Below are 12,196 nucleotides of genomic sequence, written 5' to 3' on the forward strand. Positions count from 1 at the left end.
TCAGCACTGATCTCAGCAGAGTGGTTGCCAAGCTAAAAAGTTCTGACCTGAAGAAAAACTTTCTTGAAGTCTGTAGATATGGATGAGGGCTTCTGGGCTTGAACTCATGTCAGTTTCCAAACTTCCCTGTCCAGAAAGTGAACAGTCTCAAACCCATCTGTGCACTAAATTGATGTATACTTCAGATCAATCTTGTTCAGTTAGAAGATCCTCTACTCTGGGCTTTAAACCTGCTGTATGATGTCAAGATACAGGCTTTTCCTGACCAAAGGATTCAAGCTGAGCACAGAAAGCAATGGTAGAACTATTATCTTTGTCAGTAGTAGCAGCCATACTATAGCAGCCTCTAGGGACCTTGACAAGGGCAAGGCATCACTGTGCTAAGTGCACATTGTAGGAATAGGCCTTTGGCAGCCAAAAGCATACTGCCTAAATACATCAACTGGACAATTACCTCCATTCTACAGGTGGTGAAGTGAGATAATTTGAATGATGTGATAGGCACCTTACCAAAAGACCTTCTAGAAAAATGAAGGGAGCAAGATAAGTTTTCCCTCCGTTGTTTTTTTTTTTTTTTTTTTTTTTTTACACATTCTTTAGATTCTGTGCTCCGAGCAATAGAGATAACATCATCATTAGCACACATTAGACCCCAGGAAAAAAAAAAGAAAAAAAAACAAAACAAAACAAAACAAAAAAACAGCAGAGACGAGATTCTGAAAATTTGGGTAATTTAACTTGGCTAGTATTTCAGACTTAACATCTATGTGGATATCCAACACAAGTTAAGTCATTTTATTCTGGAATAAAATGTCAGCATGGGGAACAGTAACGGTTTTATCATAATAGCTTATTCTGCAATAACTGATCTGCTCTGATCCAACTTGCTGCACATATACAGTTTTAACAATGCTCACCCATCTTTAACAGGAGAGTGGACCCAAAGCTCCTTACTCTCCCCTCTTTGCCTTTGTGTTTCTGCAGAAGAAAACATCAGTGGAGAATGCAAATGGATTCTACCACAGGAACTGTATTTCTTCATTGTAGAGATGCTGAATCATTGAAAACATCCAAGCAGAAAACATTCACTTTCCAAAGTGCACATAATCGAAAGGAACTGTATCCTGCAATACCGCAGGCACTGAGAGCACTCATTTTCTTCCATAAACCTTATCTACCTGAAAACTAGTTCACTTTGCCCTCCTGATACTACTTCTACTAGAAAGCTGTCCCAGAACCCCACTGATACAGCTAAAATGCATTTTCCAATTTCCAGCCTACTTTCACATCAGGCTATTTGACATACATTTGTTTTTGTGCCAGTATCTTCCTTTAGTTTAAATAAACCTCTCCTTAGTAATTACCTCTAATGCGTATGAGGATGACTAGTGCATCCTCTCTCACACATCACCTGGGTAGACTACGTCGAGCTCTTTTAGACTGTTATTCAAACAAGCTCTCTGCAGTTCTGACCACCTTAGTCTTCATCCTTTACACCACTGCCAGTTTGATTTAATCTTTCCTGAACACAGGTGGTCAGAAATACCACGCCCAGAAGCTAAAATCTCCTTTTGCAGCCTACTGAAAGAAAAACATGGATTCTTTTACTCCAAGTATGTTTAGGTAATTGAGCCCAGTAAAGGAGAGTGGTCAGGCACATCCCACTATCTGTTCTTTAGGCTACATAACACATGGTGAGCATGAAGATTATTCCACTAAGACATAATGAACTTCTCTTTCCATAAATGAATCATATACACTGAAAGGTAATGCCAATTTCTTAAGGCAGGAAAGGGCCAGCAACAATAATTCTCAGTACTCTCCTCTCCATTAATTGTCTCAAGCTCTACCACTGAAGCCGAATGATGACAGTTGAATGTGAATACTAGTTCTGTTTTTGTTGATCATTTTAACAGATGGACTGGGGAAGGTGTGGGTGTGCTGTGAAATGGCAATTACTGCAGGGAGGGAAATGCAGTTGGAGGAAAAGGAAAAAAAAGATACAAATCAAAAAAAAAAAAAAAAGAAAGAAAAAAAGGAGAAACAAAGCAGAGAGAGGAATGGAAAAATAGAAGAAAAAAACCTAGTGACCTTACATTCACTGTGTTTTTCTGCTGAATTCACCAGTAAGATACTGAACGAACGATCACTAATGTTAACAACTACATCTGTCCTTATTGTACCCAGGCTACAATTTTGCTCACATCTTTATAAAAACATCACATTGATTCAAGTGAGAAATTTTCTAAGAATAGGGGCTTCCAAATAAACCCATATTTATATCCTTTCTTCACAGGACACAGCTGAAACAGAATTCAGCTCTCTCCTGGAAATGAATTCCCAGCTCCTGTGCAGTAAACAAAGAGCTCCCTTCTGCCTGGCGCTCTAAGCAACCGCAACGCTAACAGCATAGAAAGGGAAGTGTGACAGCAGCAGGGACAGCAAACCAAGACCCTAAAATAATGAAAATAAGATTGCAGCTAGTAACAAAGAGCAATCCTTTTTTCCTCTCATCTCTCATCTCCTAAAGATATTCTATTTCAAATTCTTATTCACAATCTACTGGTTAGTGCTTGTCCATAACTATCTGATCTGTTTTCTTTCTCCCTAAGGAAATAACAGCTTCTTTTTGAGCAAGAAAAGGGGGGAGATCACTATGGGACCTTGATTTCCTTTAACGTTTTTCTCTCTCGTGTATGTACAGTTTCTGATGTATCGCATAATTCAAAAGCTTCAGGCAATACTAAGAAATTGGATTGTTCTATAACAAAATTAAATCATAACAATTTGAAGAAGATCTAATGTCTGATGATCTGCTCACTGGCATACTCAAGCCATCTGCACTAAGATCTTTCAGAGAAAAATAAGTACATCTCATCTGTTCTGCATCATGCTGGTTTCCAGAGCAAAAGCAGCAATGTATGTATCTGGGAAGCAAAGGCAGTACGCTCGTCATTCAGGGGCTTGTCTACCCACCCCTTGCTGCCTTACTGTCTTGCTCTATCCAGTTTGTGAGGCAGGGAATACTGTCACATTTACCTTATGGAAAGGAAACTGAGATAGAGAAGGACTTAGTGACTTTCTCAGTCACAAAAAACACCTCTCTCACATCTCAGGGTACAGCCCTAGCCTCTGGAGAATTCCTCACATAAAAATACTTGAAAAAATACTGTTTTCTCTCTTTCTTTAAAAATATAATGAAAAAGGGCTTTTAAAGTGCCTAACATATGTATTTATTTTTCTATCAGTGCTACTCCATACCGCAATGTGATGGTTACTGTGTTTGCAGAAGTAAGGATACCTGTAATATCATAAAGAACTTTCCACCTACGTCACCAGTGCATGACCTGGTTTCGTAAGGAACGAAATAAAAACCTGGCTGCAGCTGCCAGGTACTACTCTTAAGAGAGTTGAGAAGGGAGCTTCAGTTCACTTCTTAGCAGACAGGTGTGTGCATCCCAAAAGCACCATCACAGCTGGTGGAGACCGATGCTGTTGTTAGCAATCTCAGCAGAGAGGCCAAGCACTGATCTGAGAGTTTATTTATAAATATTTTAGCAGACTGAAGAACCAGGAGGAGTTTTAAATTTACATTTCTTTATACATACTCCCACTCAGAATCTGTGAGCTTAGTAAATCTGTATAAAATCATCACCAGAGCCTGACAATAGGATTTACAAGGGCAATGTACCCATAAAGGCAGAAGCCTCCACTGACAAGCAGGCAATCTTGCTTTCCAAAACGATTTTAATTGCTAATTTTTTTTAATTCCCCAAAACATTACCACAGTGTTAATGAAGGATACAATCACTACACAGTGCTCATCCTTGCAGGGTTGTTGTAGTGATGGGATGTATCCCAGATGCAAAGATTCAATGCCGAATGCCAGCAGCTCAGCACTGCAGGCCTAATTGTGCTCAGGACCACAGGGCAGAACACTGAATAGCAACTAGAAGACCCCCACCCTGAATGCTGCCACAGGATAATGCAGAGCACATACAGGACAGACTACAATGCAGCTGTGTGGCATGAAGTGAGAAGCCACACTTTTGTTAGAAATTCAAAAAAAACAAAACAAAACATACTCTGTTTAATAGCAAAGCTTCAAAGAACTGTCCTAGCAGTTTTGACCTTCAAACAATTACATGACGTCCCTGACAAACGGGTGCACCTACCAGGAGAGGCAGACTACCCAGGTGGACTCCAAAATGTGCTAATGGGTCAGTAGCACTGTGAGGACATTATGAAGGAGTTATTCTAAATGCCCACTGTGGCACATGAGGGAGGATTATGAAGCTAGAGAAGCAACACAAAGGTAATCTGGCCCCAACGTTTAAAAGAGAAGGCATCAAACTTCTTCCCCAGCCTCCACTAACTCCACTCATCCTTGGTTCAGGAGGAAACACACAGGACTGGCAGCAAATCAACAAGTTTCCTTAATTATACACCCACAACTGCAACTAGGTGACCAATGAAGCCTTGGCCACATGGCTTGCAGCAAATGCCTTCTTACCGTGAGACGTTTCGAGGCATCCACTTCAATCATCCCCCGCAAGAGGTTCTGACAGTCCGGGGGGATGAAATGTGGCATGTGGAACACTCCACGCTTCACCTTCTCCAACAGCTGCCTCAAGTTGTCGTCATCGAATGGCAGGGCACCCTGCAGGGATGTGACAGAGGCAAGGGAGTTAGTTGGAGAGGGCAAAAGGAGAAAAGCCAAGATAAACATAAGAGAAAGGAAAAGAGAAAATCAGCTCATAATGAAGTATTATAATAAGTGAATCAGTCTCTTTATCCACTGAAAATAAATAATTTCTTAGTGCTGCTGTATTTTCTCCAGTGCAGGAAAAAAAACTGAGGACAGAGTGTATTTTTTTTTAAACCTTTAATTAGAAAATGACTACCAGTATAAAGCATAATACAAAATATGAAATTGCCTTTCCAGGCAAATTCAGCAAAGATGCATGGATTCACTTAAATTCAGCTCAAGCTTTTGATCTGCTGGTATTCCTCCTGGGCATACTTTCACTGCAGCAATGTTTATCGTCTCCTTATTTTTAATCTTCCCGAGACACATTTATTGCAGACATTGGAAAGGAGGTGAACAGCATTTGGGAGACTTTCAGCAAAGAACATCCTCTTTCTGACGGAGCAGTGCAATGACACAGCTCAAAGAAATCCTAACCAACTTTAGCCTTTTGGAAGCAGCAGACGTTCTACCTGGTTAATATACTCCATGCAGTTCCCATGCAGTGGTCAGGTCATCAGTTCCTATTGCTTCCCTACTGTAGCTCACTTACATGAATGGCTTGAGTTTTTTTAGCGGGAATTACATTTTGAATAGATCATCAGCTTGTCACAAAAAAGCAGCAAAAGACCTATCCTTGCTGCAAGGACAAAAAGGAAAAAAGAAGTTGAAATCTTTAGGATAACTCCACTGACTGAAGCCAATATCCTTTTATAGCAAGTCTGCACCTTTCTGGATATTCTCACTTCCCTCTTTCACTGACTAATACTGGTAGGTGCTGAGCTTCTTCGATTTCCAGGAAGGTTTGTAGGAAGTTGCAAGCTGTCAGCTGCTGTGATAATGAAGCTTTCAGTTGTCAGTGCTGGCACTGCTCTTACTACAGCGAGTATTGCATCTGTATAAGCAGGCCTGTGTCTGGTTTAGTGAGACCAACAGCTCCATTTACAGAAGCCTTGGAAAGCCCACCTGACGGCAGCAGCTACTGGGCACTATTTACTTTTGTTTGTTCATTCAAGCAGCCATGAAGAAAGAGCCTCCCTGTCTTCTGCAACCAACCTCCTGAGTTATCTGCTTTTCTCCTAACCATTCCAGACTCACAGGAAAATCAATTCTGATAGTTCAGTACTTTGGCTAACGCAATTTAATCCACGATGAAGTCAGCAAGGCTGCTTTGTGGCATTTCCTGAAGGTAACAACTACAGCTCTTTTATTACTACCACCTGCTATTACAGCTTGAGACTTTTTGCAGGGTTTCTCCTGACATAATTAACTGGAGAGTTCTGCACTCTCTGTCAATAATAGACTTATTTCAGTCGTTTTGCAGGCTCATGTATATATGTAGGAACAGATGAAGATGCTTCCCAGCAACAGACAGACACCAAATCTTGACAGAGAATCCACCTGCAAAGGAAAAGCCCACTCCCACAAGTCCTAGCCATCTTGCCAGCTTCTCTTGTCTTTTCTTACCAACTCAGTAAGTCATATAAAGAGCTCATTTTATATCTCTGCTTTATCACCCATGCAAATAGTTGCTCAAGAGCTAGAGATGACCAGGGAATACTTAGTAAGATAGTTAAAACTCTTCCCTTGCAACATCAAGAAAATAAATTTTAAAATTAGAAATATCAGTAAATTATAATAAACAAAAAAGAAAAAAGAACAAAATTTGTTACGGTGATTTAAAGCACCATACTGAGATTATTTCAATATATTTTGTAATAGTAGATGATTGTTTAAACTATTACAAAAAACTAACACACATTAAATCTATTCTCACATATACTTTTAATTCTGCATGTAGTGAAGTCATACTTATATGAACTATTATATGTATTTTCCTACACTTAACCATGGAAATTGATAACATGCCAAGCCTATCTGCTTTCAGCTGGACATCCAATTATTGTATGTTTGGGAGTGTTACATTACACTGCAAATCAGAATAAATTCTGCAGAGAACTGAAACTTTGATCGGAAGACGGCTAAGTTACAAGATACTACATTTTGAATACTAAGGAAAGTATTACATCTGAGCCAGATGGGAACTGATTTAAACGTTGTACTACTGGCTTAGTTTTATATTCTCAAGTGAACCAAATAAAAATGTAGCTCAATACTTGCATGAAACAAAATTGTTGCACTTAAATCTGCTCTTGATAAAGGACTGCAGTTAATGTATGCATATACCTACTGAAATGCATATGTACGTACAGCAGAAAAAAACAAATGCTTCCCAAACCCAGCCATGTTTTAACCCTGTGAAGGGCAACTTATTTGACATTCTCTGTGTCCTGGAGTTGTAACCCTGTGCATTCTTTTGGGTAAAAAAAAATCAGTGTGCTTTGAATGAGGCTCTTCAAAGAGCTGCAATATTACAACACAGCAAAGAACATTTATGGAGGCAAGACTTCAGCACTTGTCTATGCTCTCCCATGCAGGGCAGCTGCATTTCAAAGAAGCAGTGAAATATTCTTCATGCTTTTCCTTTGGGACTGATGTAGAACTAAGAGGAAAGGATGCAACCGAGAGATACAAAAATAGGGGAACTAAAGAAAAAGCAATCTGTACATGATGTCAATAGAATCACCATTAAATACAGCAGCATTTTGGGATTTTTCTTTTCTTTTTAAAGTATAGAGCAAGGAAGATGACTCACCACTAGCAACGCAAATAAAATGACTCCACAGCTCCAGACGTCTGCTTTCCTTCCATCGTATTTTTCTCCCTGCACAGCAACGACACAGGTTCAAAAGAGTGCTCACTAGTAAATGAATTAATTACCCTTGAAGAACACGAGAGAGAAGAATGGGAAACCCCACATTTCGGTTCAGCCACCTGCTTCCAAGGTGGACTTCCCAACTAGAAGGCCACAGCACAGCCCATTAGTTGAATTTTTATGAACATCGGTTTACAGTCTTATCTGGGTTCTGCAAGAACAGGGTCAGAAGTGGGGAGCAACACAGGAATGGCTGATGACTGGAACAATTTTAGAACGGGCACTTAAACCGAGTCAGAGGTGCATTAAAGACATCAAGAAGGTGTTCTTCTCTTCCTTGGTTCTTCAGGGAGCTCATCACCAGTCACGTTATTTGAGAACTCAGGTATTGGTTGGACAGTGTCCTCTGTACACTTCTTGCTTGGCTTTACATTAATGATATGCTCCAAAAGGGTGATAGGCTTCTTTCCTGAGAACTCTCTAGTTCTGGATTCAGCTCCCCAGTATAAGAAGGACATGGACCTGTTGGAGTGAGTCCAGAGGAGGATATCTCTCCTATGGAGACAGGCTGAGGGAGCTGGGGTTGTTCAGCCAGGGAGGCCTTATAGCATCCTTCCAGAACCTAAAGGGGACTACAGGGTGAATCTTGCCCACTGGAATCTGGGGTACTTATTTTAAAAGGACAAAGGAAGAGTAGGGGGAAAGGATAGTTTATAGCACATAAAAGAAACCAACATCACTGACAGCCAACCCCAGTTCTTCTGCTGAAATGACAGCTACATCAGGGAAGGCAAAACCTAGGGGACTGTACCCCTTGAGTTGAAAGATCAAGTTAACTGAGGCTACTGCTTTTCTGTCTGAACACATTGCATAAAGGGTACTGTGAGAACATGGGATCATATCCCTCCAACAGTTGATGTGGTTTGATTCAGAGCTGAGACAAACAACCAAAACCACAGTTACATTCGCTGTCTCCCCTCCCATGCTGTCTGCCATGGACAGATTTCATGTAGAGAGGGTCTATCTGCACACACACAATGAGTGACACTTTAAAATACAGGCACACAGATTTTAATCATCTTACCCGGATAACTTCAGGGCAGGCATAATGTGGTGATCTGAAACAGAAAATACAGTTGAATGAGCATGCAACAGTCTGGTATTTATGATTTCTTCGCATTTCCATTTTGCTTAACAGAATCAGGATTGGCTTGCTTATACAGAAAGCAAGTGTGCAAAGCCAGCGCTTTTTTTCCTTACCTTAATGAGAATACCTTGTAAGACAAACTCTGAAAATGGTCAACTAGCATAATGCAAAATTCTGTGGCCCTACTATGAATTTCTTAAAAGCTAGAAAGGAAGGGAAGACCAGGCATATTCTGTGATTATATAAAATTCCAGCCTTCTAACCATGTGCTTTTACTTGACCATGTATCTAACTAGAAGGAAGAAAGACATGCATTGGAAAGCCTTTTAGGAAAACAAACAAACATAATGTTTTCAGACCAAACACATGTATCCCCAAACATTATCTTGCATTTCTTCTACTAAGACTGCTCTCAATTACTCCAGCGGTCATTACAGCTGCCAATACATGGTTTCAACATGCTTTTTTTTTTTTTTTTTCCCCTAAAAAAACACAACACAACAAACCACAACCAAAACAACCAAACAACAACAATAAAAAGGATAGACAGCAGTACTATTACCTAGCGAGTTAATATATTCTTGTTGCATCCTTCTACCCATATATCTCTGCCTTGATTCCTGGCTGAGAATAGTTAATTACTTCAACTTGCCAGGTAATCATTTTAATTCCTAAGATTATAGCCAGGGCTATTCATTTTTATAGCCTTCATTAAAGTAACTTGACAAGAAAAAGGGATGCAAACTGCCTGAGACCTGCGTGCCAATCTCACTATTGTTTATACTGACACCTCCCAGCAGTCCCTGAGCCTGTCTTCATTTGTGCATTTGTTTCTTGTGACAAACACAATCATGGCTGGGCAATACCTGTCTCACAAAGTAATGAGCAAAACAGAAGCACAGCTCTGTCAACCTTATCACAGGTTCACCTTCTATGGTTCTACGATAAGCATAAGCCTGCTTCGACAGGGCAGCAAACGGAGGTTAGGATGGGAGGTGTAAGGAAGGTGGTAATGTGATTTAAACTTGGACAAAAATATTGTGGCAAAGAGAGTTATAGGAACAGAACCCATAGCACAGCATCCTTCAGCACAATCCTGTTTAGGTGGACATGCCACCTGGGGTGTGCTGGATGAGTCATTATCTCAATTTGCAAAGTGCTTCTGACTTTTTATTTGTATATGATGACTCCAACAAAGACAGATTTCAGAATTCTTAATTACAAATGCTGCAGAATACAACCATCTTGTCAGCTTTCTGTGCAAACATCCTTGAAAAGAAAAATGTAGGTGTTGTGAAGACCCCAAGATGGGTAGGTGCCCATTTATGAATCTCTCTAACAAATGCACTTAAAGCATTCTACTTCCCTGATGTCTCCTGGAGTGCAGTGGAACCTGCCAGGTGTATTTTAAGACACCAGTGAAATTCGACTAAAATTTAGGAGAATGGGCAGAGAAAAAGCTATAATAAATCCTTTCAACAAGTTGGATTGATTCAATCATTCAACAGCTGCACTGCAACTGCCCAGAGAGCACAGGTTTCTGGCATAGCCACTCTGAATTCTTGCCAGCACACACTAGCTAGATATCTGCAGCATTATCTTGGCGAACAGCTCGAAACGGGATCCTCCGGCCAGCCAGAATCCGTAGAAAACTCATTTCCATGCTGCCAATCACAGAGCAACTTCAACTGCTTTAAAGAGAAAACTCAAATTTAATCAAAAATCTATTTATCTTTCTACAGAGTCATGAATATTTCTTTGGCTCTTATCGCTAATTATTCAATATACGTGTGTCAGAGCGACATTCCCTGCCTTTTCCCTTAGGCCATCTCCTCATCTTTCAGCTACATCTCTGTGCAGCAAAAGCCACAATCTGCCCTTGATAACAAATAAGTATATCGCTCAGCAAGATCAAGAAGCAGTTGCTGCCTGCGGGTATTGCTGCAAAAAAGCTCCGATGCTGGCAGTGTTTATTTCAAGGGTGATGTTGATTTTCCCCGTCTAGCCTGCCTGGGGCAGGAAGGGCTCTCTGAGTGGTCATTCACAGCTGTGACTCTTGGACACAAGAATCTTAAAAGATCTTGGGAGCCCTTAGCAAAGGCTTTGATCAGAGGAAATAAGCCAGAGTGCATCGGTGACATCCAGGACAACCCTAAACAAGGGTCATGCATGCAGAGAGAAATGGATATATCCTTGGTGCATCTATCCTGAATCTCACCTGAAAAATTAAAAAAGTAATTTCTGATCTGTGCACAGCAAGATACGATGATCCTACAGCAGATCTGAGACAACCAGTGCTGTATCTTCAGTGCAGATGTGATGTACCACTGACTTGTGCAAGCAGTTCTGACCTTCTGTCTCCTTACTCAGGTAAGAGAGACGTGCACTGTGCACACACAGCCTGTCTGCCTGTCTCTGACTGCAAAGCAACTGCTTTTTCAGAGAAGCAGTGGGTTGATCAGCAAGCACAGGGAGAGCTGTTCTGTATGACCCTACTCCACAGTGTGACAAATCATCTATTGCACTTCCTGACAGTTCCCAGGTCCCATCAAAGATGAGTGTCCATGCTTGGGGCCTTTGGATCCATGACTTAAGCAGATACTATTTGGGGAACAAGAAACGCTTCTCTGAGTGCCATTCTTCAGACCTCACAGCTGGAGGCAGTGTTTCTGCAGAAAGAAAGAAGTCTTGCTCTCTGTTTCCCTATGCATGAAGATACCTTAATAAAGTGGATGCACTGAAGTCCTCCTGTGTCTGGCTGGTTTTGCTGTTGTTCAGATGCTAGAGTCCCTTCTACCTCCATGTTATTCAGTATCTCCAAGCTGGCTTTCAGAAACAGAAGACACTCGCTAGTGCAAAAGGCTGCCTGTACTTTCTCCCTTTTCTGGGTAAAAAAGGGCTGAGATGAAGGGGAACACCAGAGGAGCAGCAAAAGAGATAAATTCTTCAGGAGTTCTTCAGAAGACTGCATGTTAGAACATCCTGAGTGGAGAAAGTAACAGCCACAAATCACACAGGAAAGTAATGCAGGGAAGAAACGGTTCCAGGAGCAGCAGGTAGTTAGGGCTGCAGTGAAGGCAGTAGCTGTAGTTAGGGCTGTAATTAAAGTAGGAGCTGTAGTTAAGGTTGAGTGCTGTTTTGCAATTACATCTTCAATTCAGACATTGAGCTCTATATGAGAAAACTCAGCATCTAGCCCTCAGCCAAGCCATCTTACAGCTGTTTACTCCTCAAGTGTAAGTACTTTCTGGGAATTTGCAAATCAGTTCATTAATTAATATATGAATTCAAATTGTTAAGACTTGGATCCTTTAAGAGATCTTAATTGAAAAATGGAAACAGGACGCTTTATTAAAAGGGCTCAAAGATTGCAAAATTCAGTATTCAAAAGCTAAGAATCGCTAAAGCTTGGTCACTTGGTACCATGAAGGACAACTTTGGGATAGATCCATCTGGCTGGCATACTGGAGAATCAAACTCTGCCCCTCTCACAGAATCTATCTGTGAAGGCACATGAAAAGGCGCCTTAAACTGAGACATTTACAGCTAATCTCAAAGTGCAAGTTCCTCTGTTTTCAGTATAGTT

At 40.8% G+C, this 12,196-nt stretch overlaps 1 protein-coding gene across 8 annotated transcripts in view; it reads right to left on the reverse strand.

Moving 5' to 3' along the window:
* The window catches only part of BRSK2 (BR serine/threonine kinase 2), a 299,566-nt gene that overhangs the window by 65,436 nt on the left and 221,934 nt on the right, over window positions 1–12,196 (reverse strand). For all 8 annotated transcript variants that reach the window (XM_032189203.1, XM_032189202.1, XM_032189197.1 and 5 more), the window contains exons 6-8: window positions 8,548–8,581; window positions 7,404–7,472; window positions 4,514–4,660 (exon numbers count right to left, since the gene is read on the reverse strand). In XM_032189203.1, coding sequence (XP_032045094.1) covers window positions 4,514–4,660; window positions 7,404–7,472; window positions 8,548–8,581 — 250 coding nt within the window. The remainder of the gene's footprint in view (window positions 1–4,513; window positions 4,661–7,403; window positions 7,473–8,547; window positions 8,582–12,196) is intronic.

The sequence above is a fragment of the Aythya fuligula genome, chromosome 5 (genome assembly GCF_009819795.1).
Source record: "Aythya fuligula isolate bAytFul2 chromosome 5, bAytFul2.pri, whole genome shotgun sequence".
Lineage (NCBI taxonomy): Eukaryota > Metazoa > Chordata > Aves > Anseriformes > Anatidae > Aythya > Aythya fuligula.